The following is a 20,603-nucleotide window of genomic DNA, read 5'->3' as shown; positions in this document are numbered from 1 at the left end:
ACTTAGCATCCTCAATGGAATGATGTTTCTAAAAGCCTTACCATCTAGAACCGGGATGTCAAACTGACAGCCCAGGCTGGATGTGTCATGTGCAGGCCACACCCACCCCACCTCCACAAAGGCAAAAAAAAATCACAATATATCATGATACGTTATGTAACGCGATCAAGTTTGACACTTGTTAATCTAGAAGAAAGATTTCAAATATAAGTGTCAAAATTTTTTTGAGAAATGATTGTAGGCATTGATCTGTGTCAATTAATGACCTTAGGTATGAAACCAGTCATTTGCCCTGGATTCTGCCAAAGATACTGTATTTTCTTTATTACTAGCTGCAAACTTCCTCTGTTTAAAGGTAATTTTCAGAGGGTAGTTCTCATGCTGAAAAGCACTTCTCTGACTACATCAAACTCAGAAGAACCTAAATGGGATGGGAGATGAGAGCTCTTGAAATTGCTCATCATGGCTGCACTTAAATAATTTTGCATAAAATCAAATGCCAGACACTTCTAGTTGTGGGCTACATTTCTACATCTACAGGAAGCATTATTTGGCTTTGCTCAAAATGAGAAAAGGGGAAAGTTTGATTCTAAGTAGTTGGCATAATACTGACAGTGAAAAATATAATTTTTGAGTGATGGGCATCATATTCCAGTGACTAAGAATATTGCCATCTGAATTGGTGAGATAATATTTTGTTTCCCCCAAAAGCTTCCTTCACTGGTTATCTGACTGAATTTGCAGTATTTTTATACCATGGAACCACTGAATCTGTTTTTCTGTGCAGTTATTTATCAAGAGCTGAGGCAAACTGATTGTTTAGTCCTTTGGCTTTTCACATATATGTCATAGCTTCTACTTATGATAAAACATTGCTGATGTCAGAGACTTTGCACTATCTTCCCAATATTATCTATCTATCCCAATAGAGAATATTGTAATCGCTATGACACTGTGAAGGATAATAGTAACTATGATAACAGTATGTTTGCTGCAATACATTATTAGACTGAGCAAGCTCATAATGTAGCCTGCTTTCCCCAACTCCTCCTTTCTCAAATAATTTAAGGTCAGTGCTGCTTAAATGATATGCAAGAGTATGTTTTACTGTTCACGGGGATGAAGTGTGAATTTCCAAAGTCGCCTAATTTAGTGATTTAGCTCTGAAGGAGTTTGGGGAAGGTGCTTTTGGTAGCCCTTTATTAACTACTTTCTCATTTCGAAGCATATTTTGAGTGCTGTGGCAACATGTCCTTCTGCTGACCTGCCAACCAATGGTATCCTATAATTCATGCTATGTGACTTTCTGAAATTAAAAGAAAAACTTCCTTAGGCCACCACACCACTCACATCCTTTCTTGGAAGGCATTTGCTCAATGAGGGAATTGGGGTTTTAAAGAGGTAGGGTTCTGGCACTTATGTTCATACCCCACAAATATTGTTGAAACGATAGATTTGTGTGCATCATAAGTTTCACAGAAGATTGTATTGTTTCAATATAAATGGCATGAGGTTAAATATATTCTTGAATCAAGTTTGATTCCTGGTGACTGCATGGCACTTCCTGGATAACAATAGAGAGAGCCAATTTGATTTAATGGTTATGGTACCAGGCTAGAAAGTAAGAGACAGTGAGCTGTAGTTCCTTAGCCATGAAAGCCAGCTAGGTAACTGGGCCTGTCAGACCAACATACCTCATGAGGCTTTTGTTATGGGGAAAATAGGAGGAATATGGAGTATTAGGTATGTTTGCTGCTTTGAATTATTTGTAAAAATAATAATGAAGGGATATAAATAAATATGAACAAGCCTCTTCCTCCTCCTCACTGTGATGTCTTGGTGGTTTAACCAATTATGACTGTACTTCACTTTTTTCAGGATCAGCCAATGCCAGCTGTTTAGGATCATATAGAATCCTAAATCTGCAAGTTGCTCCCAACCACAGATAGGGCATTACTTGAAAATATGAACCAGGAATAATAAATATGACAAAACCTCAGACTCTGCATTCATACCCGATTACACTACTTTAATAGTTGCAAATGATCTCCATGTTCTAGTAGCACTTCCTAGTAGTTCTAGAAAGTCAAGGAGCACAGTGAAATAATGAGACTAAGATTAGGATCGTTTTGAGACAGGAATTAAAAAGTAGTGTAAGTGGCTGAATATAAATTTAGAAAGAAGGTGATGCCTTATGATCCTCTGCCAAAGTTAAATAAGGGGTAATGTAATGCCCCACTTGCTTAGCCCCATCACTTCACTGTGGGGCCCTTGCTCTCTCAAAAAATGAATCAATCTGTTTCAAAAAGTTTCACACTTCTGGATTACATGTGGGAAATGGTAGTTACATTCACAATAAACCAGATTGTTGGATAAAGTTTGGAACTCTTTAAAAATATTACATCAACTGAAAGAAAAAGAATTAGAGTTGAACAATCACCTAATACAATATTATTCTCACAGACAAAATAGCTACACCACCCAGTTCTTAAGTCTCAGAAAATGACCTTTGCATAGTTGTCCTTGAATGTAAATGGTTGTTAACTGTTTCCACTTTCTGTGGTTCCTTTCTGTGGTTTCACTGTTAGAAAGAAGAGCCTGAAAGTGGTGGACAGCAAAACAGCAGCAGCTTTAAGTACTTTTCTCTGCCTAGTGCCAAACCGTAAAAAGGCCCTGTACATGCTTCATGCAAACACATGATCTAGCAAGAACAAGCTTTTGCCAGAATTCCACATTTGTAAATGCAGTAAACACCAGAAACAAAAAAAAAAGAAAGAAAAAAGAAACCCAAGCAACTTCATCTCATCAGGCTCTCCTAAATATAATTAATTTATTAAGCCAGTTTGGTTTAGTGGTAAAGGCACCAGACTAAAAACCAGGAGACTCTGAGTTCCACTCTTGCCACAGGCATGAAAGCCAACTGAGTGACCTTGGTTGGGTTCCTCTCTCTCAGCCCAGCCCACATCATACTATTGTTGTAGGGAAAATAGGAGGGAAAAGGCGTATTAGGCATGTTCCCTCTCTTGAGTTACTTATAAAGTAATAAAGGTGGGATAAAAATCATGGGGGGGGGAGAGAGAGAGAGAGAGAGAAGGAAGGAAGGAAGGAAGGAAGGAAGGAAGGAAGGAAGGAAGGAAGGAAGGAAGGAAGGAAGGAAGGCTGATCTTCCACTAGCTGATTCAGAGCAAATGTTGATGGATATGAATACCTCAGCATATTCTTCTATGAACAAAATGATGTCCATAAGAAGCAATTGAAGTGGAGTTCTTCAGGATCTTTGCTTTGTTCTCTCTCTTTAAAGACCATGGAAGGAGGCTGACTATGATCCAAAGGGATTGGGGCAGAGGAAGAGACAGTGACAGCATTAAAAGTGCTGACTTTGTTCTGTTTATGGTAAAATTCATTCTTTTTTTCTTTGGTTCTGAATTCTTGTGACCCCGATTCTGCTTTGCTTTGATCTGCTCAGAAGAAAAGAAAAACTATACAGAGCTATACAGCGGGCTATGGGAATTAATTTAGGCAACTTTTTACTTTTATTTTTTTCAAAGATAAGATTATTACTTCACTAATACTGAATCTCTTACTCTGCACAAAATCCCTTGCAAACAACAACAAAACTATTTTCCCAAGATTTGGAATCATACTCTCTTTTTTTTCAAAGTTTGGGAAGCACTCTTTCCCAGATTCATATTTACTATTGGAGATACTTCTTTCCATTTTAGAGTTCTGTGAACAACCTTTGAAGAAAAATCTAAAATTGTGAAAAAACGAATAAGGGAGAGATTCTGTTTTTGTCATGTTTTGTTATAGCTCTCCAAAAAGTATATAACTATAGCATTTTTCTTTTCTTTTCAGCTTACCTCCTTCTCACCTCTTAATGTAGGCTGTGGAAGTTTACTTTAGGATGAGCATTTCCAGAGGCTGGAATCTGTTTTAGGTTTGGCTTGTAGTTGCTATAGGCATTTTAAAAGTTGCTACAATATATGTATAAAACAGGAATTGGATCATCAAATTTCACAAGAAAAAGGAAAGGCTGCCGAAGAATACTAACCTCCCAGCCTCACTTATGATTAATTCCTCATCAGCTGCTGTCACAAAATTTATTACAATAGTTAGGTTAATGTTATTTTATGATTTTATTGATAATAATTTATGATCATTTTATGAATTTAATAATAATAATTGTGCAAAAAGGCAGCTTTACTTGGAAAAACTTACATCTTGTGATGATACATTTAACACTATGAACAACACTTGCCCATCCCAGGTCCTTGGGAAGGTGGATGAAAATGCCAAATGCAGTCTAAATATCTGGCTGACTGTATGATGAACAATAATAATAAGCAAAAGAAAAAAGAAAAAGAAACAACCTGAAAACAGTAATAGAATGACTGTGGCAAAGAAAAGCAGAGATAGTACCAACAATAACCTGCCTTGGGATTTTGATGCAATGCTAAAACAACTGAAGCATCACTTGGACATCATCAGCATTAACAAAATCATCATTAGTCAATTGCAAAAGGCAGCATTACTTGGAACAGCTGACATCCTGTGGTGAGGCCTTTAGCACCATCAAACAACATCTGCCTATTCCCAGCTCCTTGGGAAAGACTCGATAGGTGGATAAAATGCCAAATCCAGTCTCAACATCTGGTTGACTGCGATGAACCATAATAATAACAGAATGGATGCTTAAAATTCCTGGTTTACAAGTGCTTATAATACATCTGGAAGGTTCATGAGAAGATTTCAGGTGTTGTATGGAATGCTCAGAGTAGCTGATACGTAGTATACTATTTCGTAAGAGTAAATACCACCTGCATGAGAATGTTGCAATCTCTGCAATAGGGAATTTTCATAGAACACAGAAAATAACTCCACAAATGATTTACTCAATATATAATAGTGTTTAGAAAATTATGATTTCTTCATTTTAATTCAGTCAGTGCTTCAATTCACATTTTGTCTGACTGTAATAAAAGTATTGTTCACCCTCATAGTTTTGTTTGCGATGATTGATGCCCAGCTGGATTAATTCTTGTTAATCAGTTTTAGTGCCCCTAGATATAAATGAATACATCTAATTTTTGCAATGTTGATGATTATTAGTGTTTCTAGGAAGAAATTCTGTTTGATTTAGATGTTATTCCTCAGCTATCTTTACTGCAATGAAAAAAATGCATAGAATACACAGAATTCATTTTGAATACCTGAGGAAAAATACTTCAGAATTCATTTATGTGCATGCACAGAAAGTAATATCTCATTGTTAATATATGTTTCAATTCTCAGTGGCATTTTGATTTTTAAAAAGTATGTAGTGATGTTGTACTTAAAGTAGTTCAAGCATAGTAAAAATAATAATAGAAAAGATTGGGGTTTTTTTGACACATGGAATAATGTAATCTGATTACAGAAGAACAAGGGATGCCATCAAATGCTTCCCTATTGGGGACAGAAAATTCTAATAGTGCACTGGAAGTTGCTTCAGTGGTCACCCTTCAGCAGGGGTAGGTTTCTACCGGTTCTGTCCACCTCTGTAGAACCGGTAGCTCTGAAGAGCAGCTGATGTTTTTGCCCACCCGCCCACCTGGGCTCTTACCTGACCTTTATTTCTTGCGTTTTCAACTTCAGCTGCTGTGCGAGGCACAGCTGCAGTTAAAAAAGCAGGAAAAAAGTACTTTTTCAAAGGCTGCTTCTCGGCACGCAGCGCTGCTCAGCTGTCCAGGCACCAGGCTGATGACGATTTACAGGCATGCGCACAGCGTGCAGGAAAGCACATCGTAAATCACCAAACCTCGTAAATCACCAAACCGGTAGTTAACCCTGTCGGATCCCACCCCTGCCCTTCAGTGATTGGTTTCACATATTGTGTCATGCACCTGTTGGAATCTGATTCTGAGGGGGAGGCCAAGCAGCTGACAGGGAGTGGGAGTGTGGCTCTGTTGGCTGTGGAAGAAACTGGGGAAGGGCAAAGTCTGGCTGGGCAGAGCAGGGAAGAGGTAGAGCAAGGGAGAAGAATTTGGAGGAAGATCCAGGCCCACCCCCTCTTCATCCTAGGGCACACAGGGAGGAATGGAGAAGGGAGCAACGTGAGTTGCATGGCTTATGGGGAAGGAAAGGGCCCTGATTCCCTTCATTAGCTGCACCTGGGAACATAGTGTTTAAAAAGGGAGGCTGCGCACAGCAAATTGTTGAGAGCAAATCATGAGTTATCTGGTATTGTCGAGGCTTATCTGGGTTCCTGGCATCTGTGTGTGTTTTGCTGGGCTTTCAAGTCTGCAATTCCTTATCTTGCCCTGTCAAGTTAATTACTGCAACATGGTTTGTGTGGATTTTTATTTACAGTTTGTATGTACTTTGTTTTCGGACTGTTTCGGACTGTTTCCTCCATTTAAAGATTGTTCTTGGGAGAGATTTTTCTCCAGCCAAAGGTAACCTGGACATTGGGGGCAAAGTTGGAGGCATTAAAGGGACTTGTAATGACCTAGAGTGTAACACAAATGTAACAAAATCCAAAATGTAAATAAATGTCATTTAATGCCTCCAACTTGGCCCCACTGTTCAATAATACTCAGCTGGAGATAAAACATATTCAAAAATAGTCTTCAAAAGAAAGCAAAACAGTCCGAACTTAATGACCAGATAGAAGTGAAATAAAAACCCAAACAAACTATAATGACGAAATTTCCACAACGGAACAGGAGAAGTATTTACCACATTCAAGGAGGTAACAAGGCACAGTCTGTTGGAAGGATGCCAACCAAGATAACTTCAGACCAAAATAAAACATGCTTTGTTTCCAGCGTTTGCCAGTACTCAGGTCCAAACTCTTATGCAGTTGTCACACCTGCATCCCATGAAGAGGATCATCACCCTCTCCTCCCGAGAAGACCATGTCTCTCCGTTATCCTCTCCTCCCTGCATACCCTAGCATGGATAAGGGGTGGGCCTGGGTCCTCCTCTGCCTGCTCAGCTGGCCTCTGCCCTTTCCCAACCTCCTCCACAACCTCCGGAGCCACACTTCCACTCCCTGTCAGCTGTTCCTCCTCTCCCTCAGAGTCAGTCTCCACCAGGGGCATGACAGGACTTATGTGACTGTGTTGCCTTTGTGCCATGCCCCGGGTAATCACACATTACATTAAACTATAACATGTTCTCTTTTGCTCATGGAGATGTGTGAACTCAGTAATTATCATTCTCAGTAAACTACATCTTGTTCAACAAATGTCTCTCGGAATCTGCCCAAACTTATGTCCGCAACATCAATGACACTGTCTAACCATCTCATCCTCTACTATCCCCCTCTCCTTTTGCCTTCAGTCTTTCTGAATAACAGGGTCTTTTCCAATGAGTCTTCTCTTCTCATTTGATGGCCAAAGTATTTGAGCTTCCGTTTTAGGGATCAGGGTATAATGTCTTAAATAGAATAGAAAAACACAGTGGAAGGGACCTTGGAGGTCTTCTAGTCCACCCCCTGCCTAGGCAGGAAACCCTACACCACTTCAGACAAATGGTTATCCAATTTCTTCTTAAAAACTTCCAGTGTTGGAAGTTTTTAAAAAGATGCTGGATAAATAATGCCTCAGGAATTTCATTTAGATCCCAATGACTAAAATATATATAAGCCCTCAACTCTTTGTTCTAAAAAAGATGAAATGTTCAAGTAAAGTTGGTTTTCATTCATGTGGTTTATTGTAGTAAGATCTGACTATGGATGAATATGTGTGTGAGAAAAGAATTACTCTGTTCAAGTAATCAGTTTTGAACAGCCAAAGCAATATTCATAAGCGAAGGTAATTAAAGTTAAAGAAACCTAAGGGTGACTTCAAAATATTGTCTATTGCTTCTGGATAATTATTAGATTATAAGATCCAAATACGGGAGAGGGTAATGAGAATAACTGTGAGTCAATTGCACCACTGTAAGTAAAATAAGATTAAAGTATTAATCTTCTCTACGCTCGATTAACTAGAGGATTAAATGCAAAACAAGTCATCAGAATATGGGGATTGATTTTTCATTGTTTTTTAGTAGGCAAATAGAATCTTCATTAGTAACTTGACTAACATTAGGGGAACTATCAATCATTTTTACTGCTCTTTGAAAGGGAGCTGAAGGCAGGTTGAATAAGAGATAGCAACTTATGCTCTATCATACTTCCTAGTGTTGTATTTATTAAGCATGTTTGTTTGATTTCAATACAAAAACCTATTGGCATAGCTTACCTGACTATAAGCTCCCATTCTCATTAGGAATGCAACAGTCAGAATTCTGAATTATCACAACTGAATTCCAAGCTTATAGTTTATATTGCCTCAAGCAAGTTTGAGGGGGGTGAGAAGCAGTAAAGGTTGCAGAAAAAGGAGAAGAATTCTCCTATATGAACACAAAAATGCAGTAAAAAAGCTGGAACACACTTCCTCACTAGTCCAACACATGAAAGCCACAGGTCATAGCATCGACTTCAATGGCACCAAAACCCTAGCCACTATAGAAAACCCCAGCCACAGAATTATCAGAGAAGCCATAGAGATTGAAAAAAAGACCTGAAAGCATGAATAGAAGAGATGACTCCACCAGACTGTCAATTATCTGGAGGCCTGCACTCTCAAACAAAAAAATTTCCACACCACAAGCCAGGCAAACACCTGGGCACAAACAAACTCCCATTGATACCTCCAGCTCAAACATACCCCAACCAGGCACCCAGATGAAACCTAGCTTCCTAATAAATGATAGCCATCCATTTACTCGGAGCCAAGCTGCACTAAAAGCCTCCAATACAGGAAACAATGTTGCCAGCCAATCAAGACCAAAAAAGCTACAAAACAGACAGAAGATATTAGAAATACCAATCAAGCAGAACACAGCAAAGTCCAAGACCAATAAACACAGACCAAGACTCCCAACCAATCAGGATGAAGAAAAAACTATTCTGGCACAGCAGTAGGCTAGCCCCAAATTTAAAACAGAAATGGCTGTGAAAGTCTCTCACAGACGAACACAATACAGAAGCCTGCTGATGGCAGATGAGATTCTGCCAAACGTTGCTGCAATTTTAAAAAAAAAAACTAAAAAAAAATAAAAAAAAAACCAAAAAAAAAAAAAAAAAAAAAAAAAAAAAAAATATTTAAAAAAAAAAAAAAAAAAAAAAATATTTTTATTTTTTTTTTTTTTATTCTCTATTTTAAACAAAACAAAAAAAAAAAAAAAAACAAAAAAAAAAAAAAAAAAAAAAAAAAAAATAATATTTTTTTTTTTTTTTTTTTTTATTCAAAAAAACCAACACACACCCCCCCCCCCCCCCTGACTTAGCGTGTTTTAAAAACTTAGGCAATTGTGTTTTGTCCCACCAGCTGCCTTGGTTTGATGCATTGTGTAAACTTGTACATTCAGATGATGTACAAGCCAATTTCTATATTTACAGTTGAAAATCTGTTTAGTACCTGTATGTGTATAGAAATACCCATGGAATACTCTCTCCATGCTCTCAGGAGCTCTGGAAAAGTTTCCTATTGAACTAAAGAAAGAAAAGGCAAGAGATATGTGATCTTACCTAACTCCCTGCATGTGTTTACGTGGGTCATGCTATTGGGAACCAAAATTATAGCTGTTAGGAATTGTAGTTACCGTAGTTATCGGCGTATAACACGCACTTTTTTCCCCTGAAAATAGGGGGCAAATGATGTATGCGTGTTATACGCCGATATAATGTTAAGAAGCCTTCGGTGAATGCTGCTGGGATCGGGATCAAGGACACAAATGAAAGAAGGGGAGGGAGGAAGCAACCGAAGCCTGTCCTTCTCTCTGGGTCAGTTCTCAGTCGCTTCTCTCGCTCCTCCACCAGCACAGGAAGAAACTGCTTCAAAGAAGTGGGCTTTCGTCGCAGCTTCCTGAAGCGCCCGCTTTCCCCCACCCCACCCCGTCCGCCCGCCCGCAGTGCTCGTTCTGCCTGCCTGCCTGCCTTCGTTAATGGTTGAATCGAACAGCTTCGCTGAGTAAAAGAGGCGAATAGTTATTATTCTCAGCCGGCTGCTCCCAAACAACCAGAAACTAAGGCAGGCAGGCAGGCAGGCAGAATGGGACACTGTGGATTGAAGCGCGCGGGTGGGAGTGGGGTGAAACGGGCGCTCGGAATAGCTGCGGCGACAGGAAAGCCCCCCGCTTCTTTGAAGCAGTTTCTTCCTTGGATGGTGGAGCAGCGAGAGAGCAAGCCTCCTTCTCTTCTCTTCCCCCCGGTCCTTGCAAAAATTTTTTTGCTTGAAACCGTCCCTGGTACAAAAAGGTTGGGGACCACTGATTTACCTTATAAGTGGTAATAATATTAATAAAAAAAAGTTCTGAGCTACCCTTATTTTGCTTCAAAGTTTTTATTTAGAAATTTAATTTTTTTTCCTGAAATTTCCCTCTTAAAATGAAGATGCGTGTTATACGCCTGTGCGTGTTATACGCCGATAAATACGGTAACTACCTATTTGTTTTCTTATATCAGTATTTCTCAACCATGGCAGTTTGCAGATGAGTGGACTTCAATTCCCAAAGTTCCCTCAGCCAGCCATGAAGGCTGGGGAATTATAGGAATTGAAGTCTACGCATCTCCAAACAATGTTGAGAAACATTGGTTTCTATGATTTATATCACTGTCCATCTCACATAAGTGACTGTGGGTGGTTTACAAACCACAGAAAAACCTACAACGAAGAACTCCCAGTTTAGCCCAAGGATAAACAATAGCCCCACTCACAGAAGAACACATCAATAACAGAACTCATCTATCCACTTGATTCAACTGTCTGGGGAAATAACCAAGTCTTCAGTGCCTTGCAAAATGCACTCTTATTTTATGTCTGCAAATAAAGATCACGATCCCACACAATCAAATACTATGAGAATTAATGGAAAGTGTATGTATATATATATATAGCTGTATGAAATAATAATAAATATCTAAAACCTAATTTATTTCAATAAGAAGGTTCATGGGTTTAAAATGGCATTTCTCAACCTGGTAGTTTCCAGATGGAGTGGACTACAACCCTCTAAATTCCCAGACAGAGATTATTAACTTTACTGAGTTCATGCGGTCAGTTATTCAACATGCTACTACTTTTCATTAGCAATAAATGCATATACTTTGTGTCATTACTATTTAAACTCTGAACTTTATGAAAGTCTTTATGGAAGGAGCCATCAGAACTGTCATTATAGCCTGGTAATATAGGAATAGCATTGTTTCCATCTATTACATCAGAACAAGGTAGTTTCAGCCTCTGTTTATGATTCGTGCAATCCCTTTGTACATAAGGGTTTAAAAGCGTTTGGCTCTTGCCCCAAAATGACTTCCTCTTGCTATAAATCTCCTTATTTGTTTGTAACAAAGCTATTAACAAGCTGTGCTGGAGCCACAACAGACAAGAGATATATTACAAAAATAAATTAACAGGTGCCCGCAGAATAATTAAACCCGTATTAGGTGCATCTCACTTAACCGAGCTTGTTTTGTAAAGAAGAAGGATTCCTTTTCATTACACCCCATGACCTGTAATGGTTGCTAATTTATAATCTTATGTTTCCTTGGCAGGGTGATATCCAGCAGATGCTGATTGTTGGTGATCCCAGAGCAGCCTATGATTACTGTGAGCACTACAGCCCAGACTGTGATTCTCCTGTGCCCAATGCTCCCCAGGCTCAAGAACCTCAAGTGGAGGAAGTAAGCAACGCATCATTTTTTAAAAAAATTAGATTTATTATACTTTAGCAGGTATGTTGCATTCATGCTATTATTGAAGAGTGGCCTGGAGCTAAATGCCTCCCACTCTGAGTGTGAGATGTCTATCCTGTCGTACATGCATAAGGCTGCTTTTCGGAATAAATTCAAGACCCTCCTTCATTTAAATGGACAGAAATGTAATTTTTATGGGACATTGGACCGCTGGAAATAACAAGGAAACAAGAATATGTTCTCTTAGCTGAGGCCAGCTCACCGAAGGAGAGGCTCCCAAGTCTGTCACAGGCATTTTCAAATATGATTGAGATGCCATATTTCTCAGTGAAATGGAACTATCTCATATAGTAGAAAGAAAAGTTTAGAAAGCACTAGCAGGAAGAATGCATGTGGCTTTTGGCAGCATGCCCAGGCTTTCAATCAGCATGAGCGACTGCTCTTAGTTCCCTCTCGTTTGCTTTGGGGTTGAGTTTTTTTTTAAAAAAAGGGAATGGTTGTTTTAAGTTTTTTGCATTGTTTTAATGGTGTGTACTTCCCCCACTCTTTTTGAAAGCCTCTAGTGATGGAGCACCCGCAGATTCTGAAGACAAGCTGTTCCATTGGTTGATTGGTCTCACTTTTAGGAAAATTCTCCTTAGTCTTAGGTTGCTTCTCTCTTTTTGTTTACCAAAAAGTAGAGAAGGGAACAAGGGGATCAGCCATTTTCTTTTCTGCTATCTTTTCAAATGAGGGAATTGCCTGAGGGGGATGCCCTTTCCCCCATGGGATTAGCAGGGAGATATGACTGCTTGGGCCTTAGTGCCACAGAGCAGCAAAACAAAAAACAAAAAACACACACGCAAAAGGGAAGCTAGGAGTAGCGCCTGTGCATTCTTCCTGATTGCAAGCTGACTTCCAGACAACCTCTCTGGCTTCTTTAACATTTTACAGAGTCTTCCCATAGGCATTCATTGATTTAGTTCCTGCTCCATTTCTGGATTTTGTCATGGTATATTTAAAAAAAACACCACAATACTGATTTTTCCCAAAACAGTCCCACTAAGCCCTAAACAAAATCTCCAATCTTACAAAATAAGAACTGGAAAAGATAGAAAAATGCTAGTTGCAAATGCTATTCCAACTTGACATTCTATACTTTTTTAAAAAGCTAACACAATTGTGAAATAAGGTTATGGCTAAGTTTATTAGATGCATAGAGGATTTTGAAAAATTGCTATCTGATAACCCCATTGATTACAACATACTAGTTAGATGTTTATGATAGAGTCTTTAACTAGTTTGGAGTTCAGCCTACTGTATATCCAGTCTGAGTAGGCTTTGATTGCATTTGTGTTTTATATTTAAGGCTAAATATGCACACTGCTTGCTTTATCTCTGAAGTCATGGGTGGCAGATTTTAGTGAGGGTGGACTTTCCTTCCTTCCCGTCTGTCTGTCTGTCTGTCTGCCTGTCTACTCTGTCCGTGAAATCTTATATTTATTTCTACAGTGTTTCCCATTAGACCACAGGTCAAAGATGAGAGAAAGGTAAATAGTGAAAAAGATTTTTACAATGGAAGCAATTAAGACCACAAATACTAAATTTTCTCTGTATCCAAAGAGATAATTTTATCCAATCTAAAATTTGGATTGGAATTGAAACTGGGGAGAGGATTTTTTTCATGCAGTGTATGAAATTTTCCAATAACCTATGCTTTTTCTCCATATGAATACTTATAGAATATTACAGTTGGCCTAAGAAAAATAGAAACATTATCACTTCTTTGTATGGTTGTTTACAGCAATTCTGATTGTTATTAACTGATTTTGCAACCTGTCAATTTTATGAACCTTACTTTTGAGATTTAAAAATATATTTTGAGATTTAAAAAAATATTTAATATTTAAAATTTAGATTTCAAATGTGTTTAAGAAATATTTTTGAACAGGTGTTCAAAGCGACAAGCAGTAATATCTTTAAACCTCAAAAGAGAAAGAGAATTTGCATTTTCAATTTATGACATTGATTCATTTTGTACATCTCTATGACCTGCTCTCTTTCGACTCCTCAGGAGCCACAAAGAATTTAAATGTAAAATTTCTATTTTGTATTATTGATTATTATGATGATGAAAAGTTGGGACTGCTCTAGATTGAATTAGAAGCTTCATTGCTTGTGATAGGAGGCTAATCTTTTGAGCTATTCAACAGTCTGTGTTTAGTATTCAAAATATCTTAAGAGTGTGCAGTGATTTAAGTTTGCTACACAATCTGTTCGTACTATTTTGTTCACACGTTCAGGTTTTGTTGCTTAAAAATTAGCATTCATACCATGCGTTAGGTTTTAGTATCTGAAGGATTTAGTAATCCTTTAGTAATCTCATTATTATTTATGACATGCCTATTCTCCCTTTTATTAACAGAAATATCATAATCTATGTAATAAAAATGCAATCCAGACAAAAGAATAAAACTAATTTTTAAAAATGAAAGGCAGAGTAGCACTGAGGTAGGCAGAGAAAAATCATGGAAAGACTGGGCAGGTGAAAAAGTTTTCCGTTCAAATATTTCATGTTTGCTCAGGAAGATCTTTAAAATAAAAGTGGGCATCAAGAAAAGAAGATACTTCACATGAACCTTTATGTGTTGGCATTCCCCATTGGAGAATGCCGGTCCCTGAACTGTAGCTAAATAAATACAGGCAAAAGAATTGACAGCAATATATCTGAGGATTAGATTGAGCTCCATTGAAATATCTACAACCTATTTGTGAGCTTATAAATCAAAGGAACGCCAGGTGTTCTACTGTTTCTGTTACTAAGTAGTCCTCGAATTACAATCATTCATTTAGCATCTGTTAGAAGTTGCAGTGAAAAAAATTGAATTACAACTGGTCCTCACACTTACAACCATTACAGCATCACCATGGTCATGTGTTTAAAATTCAGGTGATGGCTATTGGCATGTATTTGCAATGGTTGCAATGTGCCAGGTCATGTGATGGCCATTAATGACCTTCTTGGCACATTTCCAACAAGGAAAGTCAACAGAGAAATCTGGATTCACTGCAGAGATTTGCTTAACAGTTTGAGGCATTCAACCACAGGAGAAAAAGTTGTAACATTAGGTGTCACTCAATTAATCAACCTCCATACATAGCAATGGAAATTCTTGCCCCAACTTAGCTCATAAGTCAAGGACTATCTGTATTATAATTTTGAATGTGCCTTAAGAGTTGAAGCTCTGTCTCTTCTTTTGAAGGTTTTGAAAACTCTCAGTACTGACTTTTATAAACATCCTTTTTGCATTGTTCTTTGCATTAAACTAAGTCAAGACAAATCATATCACCAGAGTCCCAACTTGGAAGTCAGAGATGGGGAAAAAATTGGTCCAATAATGTACATTCTGGCCTTCTTCGAGCTGGATTGGAATATGTATGTGCATGTAAGCAAGATTGAAAATGCCTCGTAAACATAAGGCTTCAATTCTTTATTTGGAACATAATTCCACCACTCAATAAACCTCAATACCTTGACTGAAGAAACTGATCTCCAAAGGGAAGTCTGTTTCATTTGTTTTGGCTTGGCCCTAGTTGCAGGGGACATCTGAAAGAAAGCAAACGTATGTTTAAATTAAAAGTGTTTTATGGAAGGAAGAAGCGAAGGAAGTCTAGCTATATTTTCTAAAGGACTTCTTGCACTTTTTCTCCTCATTAATGTACTTTTCCTTTTCTCCCAAATCCTGCTGCCTTATCAGAGCTGCTTTTCCTTATAGACACAGATCATATGAGACACCCTTTTAATATCTGACACAAAGGATGTGCATGAATTAGATATATTATCCTTAGTAAAGATAATAAAACGGTCCAGTTAAGACAGCATTTCAGTATATTTCCTGAAAGCAATTACAACAATGTCATCCATAAATATTTCAGTAACCTTTGATTTTTGTACAGTCTTTGGGAACTGACCTCTTCTAACCTCAAATTATTTAACGTAACAATTTGTGCCTTTGAGTCAAATTACATGCAGCAATGTAGAAAGGGCCCTTTCTTTCAGAAATGCTTTGGAATTCCTTCACTGGGGCAATGTGGAGGATGGGAGAACCTCAACACTCAACTTGTCATTTTTAAGACTAAATGCACTGGATGATGTCATGTACTAATATGCATTATGGCAGGGAAATATCTTAAGGATATCTTAAGGAGAGAGAGTTCTCCGCTCCTCTACTCATTGCAGAATACCTTATGCCACCAGACTTGAAACTCTAGACCTAGAAAACCTAGGACTACGCCGCCTCCGGTCCAATCTAAATATAGTATATAAAATCATACATTGCAATGTCCTACCTGCAAGTGAATAGTTCAGCTTTAATCATAACAATACAAGATCACAGAATAGATACAAACTCAAGGTTAACCGCACCAAACTTGACTGCAGAAAATACAACTTTAGCAACAGAGTGGTCAATGTTTGAAATACTCTACCTGACTCTGTGGTTTCTTCCCCAAACCCCAAAAACTTTAACCTTAGTCTGTCTACTATTGACCTCACCCCATTCCTAAGAGGCCTTGTAGGGGGGAATGCATAAGCGCACCAATCCTGCCTACCGTCCCTGTCCTATTGTTTTTTTTTCTTAGAAGTATCTATCTCATGTATTCAAAACTATATTTATTCTTATACCTGTATCTTGTAAGCAATTGATAAATCAAATAAATACTAAAAATACTAAAAAAAAATACTAACCTAGAACTAAGGAGAAATTTCCTGACAGTGAGAACAGTTATTTAGGGGAACAACTTGCCTCCAGAAATTGTGGGAACTCCAGCACTGGAGGTTTTTAAGAAGAGATAAGACAACTCCTGTCTGAAATGGAATAGGGCAAGGGTCCCCAACCTCCAGACCATGGACTAACACTGGGCTGTAGTATGCCAGAAATAGGGCCACACAAATAAGCAAAGTTCCATCCACGGGATGCAGGCAGCACGTGAAACCACACCCCCTACAGTCCACGGAAAGCTTCTCTCCACAGAACCGGTCCCTAGTGCCCTGAAGGTTGGGGCGGCACTGGTATAGGGTTTCCTGCTTAAGCAAGGGGTTGGACTAAAAGACCTCCAACTCTGTTATTCTGTCTTTGGTCAGACTAGCAGAAACCCAATTCAGTGAACTCCAACCAGAGATTGTCAGAATCAATAATATTTCCAGAAGTCAGCAACATTTAATTTACAGTCTTTAAATAGGATTTCTACATCGTAAGATACCCTACTCTGAAAGCAAACCCTAAAACAGTTGCTTCTTCTTTGGGATTATATTAATACCATCCATTCAAGTTAGGATGTAGACAAATTGTGCAGCGCTTCCCTAGGTCCTTCATTACCACCTTTGCCATTTAGCAATACTTTTAATAGTGCATATAGTAGGATGTGAAAATCAGCCTCCTTTGGATTTGAGATATTCGTTGCAATGATTCATTGATAGATGAATCATTAAACATGTTCAAGTGCCAACTTTCATATACATTTGTAATATAAATAGGAGATCCTAACTGGAACTTGAATTTTTTGAGGTTTGCAACAGGAGCCTCTGTGGCGCAGTGGTTAGTGTGCAGTACTGCAAGCCACTTCTGCAGCCAGCTGCCTACAATTTGGCAGTTCAAATCCCACAAGGCTCAAGGTTGACTCAGCTTTCCATCCCTTCCAGGTGGGTAAAATGAGGAGCCAAATTGTTGGGGGCAATATGCTGATTCTGTAAACCGCTTAGAGAGGGCTGTAAAGCACTATAAAGCGGTATATAAGTCTAAGTGCTATTGCTATTGCTATTATAAGGACAGATTCTGACCAGGAGCCACCCAGAGTTGTTGAAAGATGGGCAACTATATAAATGTTCTATATAGCAAGCAAGCAAATAGGCATGTACAGATTGATCTGGGCAATATGGATTAAGAAGGTTCTCAATGGAAATCATAATGTTGGAATTGCTTTAAAAATGTATGTATTCATATTAAACATATTTGCAGTAACATTTGGGGGAGGGAGGGGCAGGGGGTATGTCAATCATTAGTAGATGCTGGAAATGGATCACTATTTTTTCTTCATCAACTTCCATACCAGTGTTGCCTGTTTTAGATAGTTTAATTGATCCATTCATTTAATTGATCCATTCCTTTAGGAAGGATTAAATAAACTCCTCTCTCAGTATTTCTTCAAGCTCAAAAGTTGATTACTACATCAGAATATTATTTTCTTTTTGGGAATTTTAGAAAAAAAATACAGGTCCAGTACAAAAACAGATTTCGTTTCTTACTCAGAATATGTCACATAAGTCAGTTTCCTCCTTATTATTATTTTTTTTTAGCCGTGAGCTGATGCTTCTAGAATGCAGTTAATGAAGAAAACAGTCATTTCCACTGGAGCTGCATAATGACTAAGTTGTATAATACAAATGTGCTTCTCTCTGGTAAAAAGAGGCATGAATTCACAGTGGAAAGATTATATTACATCAAGCAATGCAAGGATTTATTCATTTCATTCCTGAACTTGTATAAAAACACTTGCCCATATGCAATAATCATTACAAATGGATCTTTACCAGTTGGACCTAAACCTGTTGTAACTTCAGACATTTTACAGAAAAAAAAGTTATTTTCCCCTGGATTTCAACTCACTTTGGACACTCTGTCCTTTAATTTCAATCTAGATCCAGGCTGGGCCTCTAGGGTTCTTGACTTTTGCCTGAAACTATGATTGTTGCTTTTCAGATCATAGGAATCATTTTCATCCACAACTGCTTCTGTAACAAATTGAATACTTGTCAATAAGATCAAAACTCCTGTTACTGGTATGCTCAAGGATTTGGGAATGAATGTTTTCTCAGATCCCAATCTACCTCAGTATAAAACTTCTTGATGATTATTCTAAGTTAAGGCAAATAACATTAGGGAGGAAGATATTTGAACCTACCAACAACATTGAAAGCCGCTTCATTTTGATCTTTTCATGCAGTCAGCAATAGCAATAGCCCTTAGACTTATATACCACTTCACAATGCTTTACAACCCTCTGTAAGTGGCTTATATAGAGTCAGCATATTGCCCTCAACAATCTGAGTTCTCATTTTACCCACCTTGGAAGGATGGAAGGCTGAGTCAACCTTAAGCTGGTGAGATGTGAACTGCCGAACTGCTGGCAGATGGCAGTCAACAGAATTAGCCTGCATTACTGCATTCTAACTATTGCACCACCATGGCGCAAAGCAAATAAATAGCAAAAGGTTGTCATTGTGCAACTTTGCTAAATCCTTTAGTGCTGATATAGCTGCTTTATTGCCATTTCTTCATTTGATCCTTCCTGCTTGTTCATGATTATTGCTCACTGGATGATAATTGATTGCTAATTCCATAGGTAACAAGATACTTCTTTCTTATGATTACTATTTCTATTACAGTTTTAGATTGAATTTTCCCCAATAAGTGTTCCTTCTATGCATTCCCTTACCCCTCACCCCATTCCCTAGGCTTCTCTTCCAAGTTTTCCTGTATGCCTTTTGCGGGAGAAAGATACTTGAGCTAGAAAAGTCATCATTACCTTGATAGTAGCTATACTGACTAGTTAAAGCAGGGTTCTCAGCTTGGCTGGGGAATTCTGGGAACTTAAGTCTACAAATTTTAGACTTGCTAAGGTTGTGAAACACTGAGTTAAGGCATCTGCTTAATATACATTCTTGCATCTTTTTTATAACGGCTGGCCAAATTGTCTAAAATTGGAAACTCATTAAAGTTTTCATCTATAGTCTCAGTAGATTTTATTGTTTTTGACGTTTAATTCCACTGACTTTTACAACCAATTAGTGCCGGGTTATGCTTTTGGAATGGATTTGGAATGAGTTTAATATTTATCATTTCTTAGTATTTGTGAAAGAAAGAAAATATTCTTTTACTTTTGAAAAATAATATTGGTAATATGCATTTAATTATATTAATGTAGTGACCCTTGAGAATTGTCCTTGAGTTTCTTCATTCACTGAATTAATGCTGGCAGAAAGCCACATGGAAATTCATCAGCATGTTCGCCTTATCCTCCAACACTGGGGAAGGGGGTAGGGAGATACAAATACATGAAATGTTTTGAGAAACTATTCATAAAAACAACTGAAATAGAAAAGACACATTTTTAAAAAGAATAAGCTGCGTATTTGTATGTCTATGCAATTCGTAATAACTGTGAATAATGTCATTAAATGTAAGGAATTTAGCCCGAAAGCATTCACTTATAAAAATGCTTGGTTTGCTAAAATTTGAGGGAGTGGGTGGACATAACCAGAATAAATATTTGGAGATGGAAAATGATTTCTTAAGTATGTAAGCGAGATTTGTCATAAAAATAAAGTATGCAACCTTTACTGATTAGTATCATGTCAAGTAAGAATCCATGGAGAATAATATGGCATCAATAAAAGAATATTTGTAGTTCAGGGTTGAAATGAAGGGAAATATCTTCATGCTGTTGGTGATGTTACCTGCAATAAATAAGCAAGCTCAGAGAGCACCAAGGGCCTCTCAATAATATGACATGTAAGGCAATCATTAATTGAAATGTATAAATTAGTCTGATTTAGATTCTGTGTTCTAATTCAATTTTCCCTACTCTGGGTATCCCTCCATCCAAGTAGATTTCAAATCTGCAGGTCCCAGTCATGGCCATGCTGGCTAGAATTCTGAAAGTTGAAGTCCACACATCTAGAAGGGAAACTATCTTCAAACTGACTTCATTGGGAGAAAAAAAATTCATATATTGAATTCCTAAGAAATGGACCAAATACTACAAAGGTTCTTCAAAGCACCCGAAGGTAGGACAAGAAGCAATGGGTGGAAACTTATCAAAGAGAGATCCAACCTAGACC

The 20,603-nt window shown here is 38.0% G+C and overlaps 1 protein-coding gene across 2 annotated transcripts in view; it reads left to right on the top strand.

Moving 5' to 3' along the window:
- Positions 1 to 20,603, top strand: part of COL11A1 (collagen type XI alpha 1 chain) — a 272,464-nt gene that overhangs the window by 70,051 nt on the left and 181,810 nt on the right. For both annotated transcript variants that reach the window (XM_087960746.1, XM_087960745.1), the window contains exon 5: positions 11,585 to 11,713. In XM_087960746.1, the coding sequence (XP_087816872.1) occupies positions 11,585 to 11,713 (129 nt within the window). The remainder of the gene's footprint in view (positions 1 to 11,584; positions 11,714 to 20,603) is intronic.

This window comes from Notechis scutatus, chromosome 3 (genome assembly GCF_049901735.1).
Source record: "Notechis scutatus isolate UNSWTSFEM ecotype Mainland chromosome 3, rNotScu1.2, whole genome shotgun sequence".
Classification (NCBI taxonomy): Eukaryota; Metazoa; Chordata; class Lepidosauria; order Squamata; family Elapidae; genus Notechis; species Notechis scutatus.
Note: the sequence above shows the minus strand (reverse complement) of the source record. Positions and strands in the feature narration are given on the sequence as shown.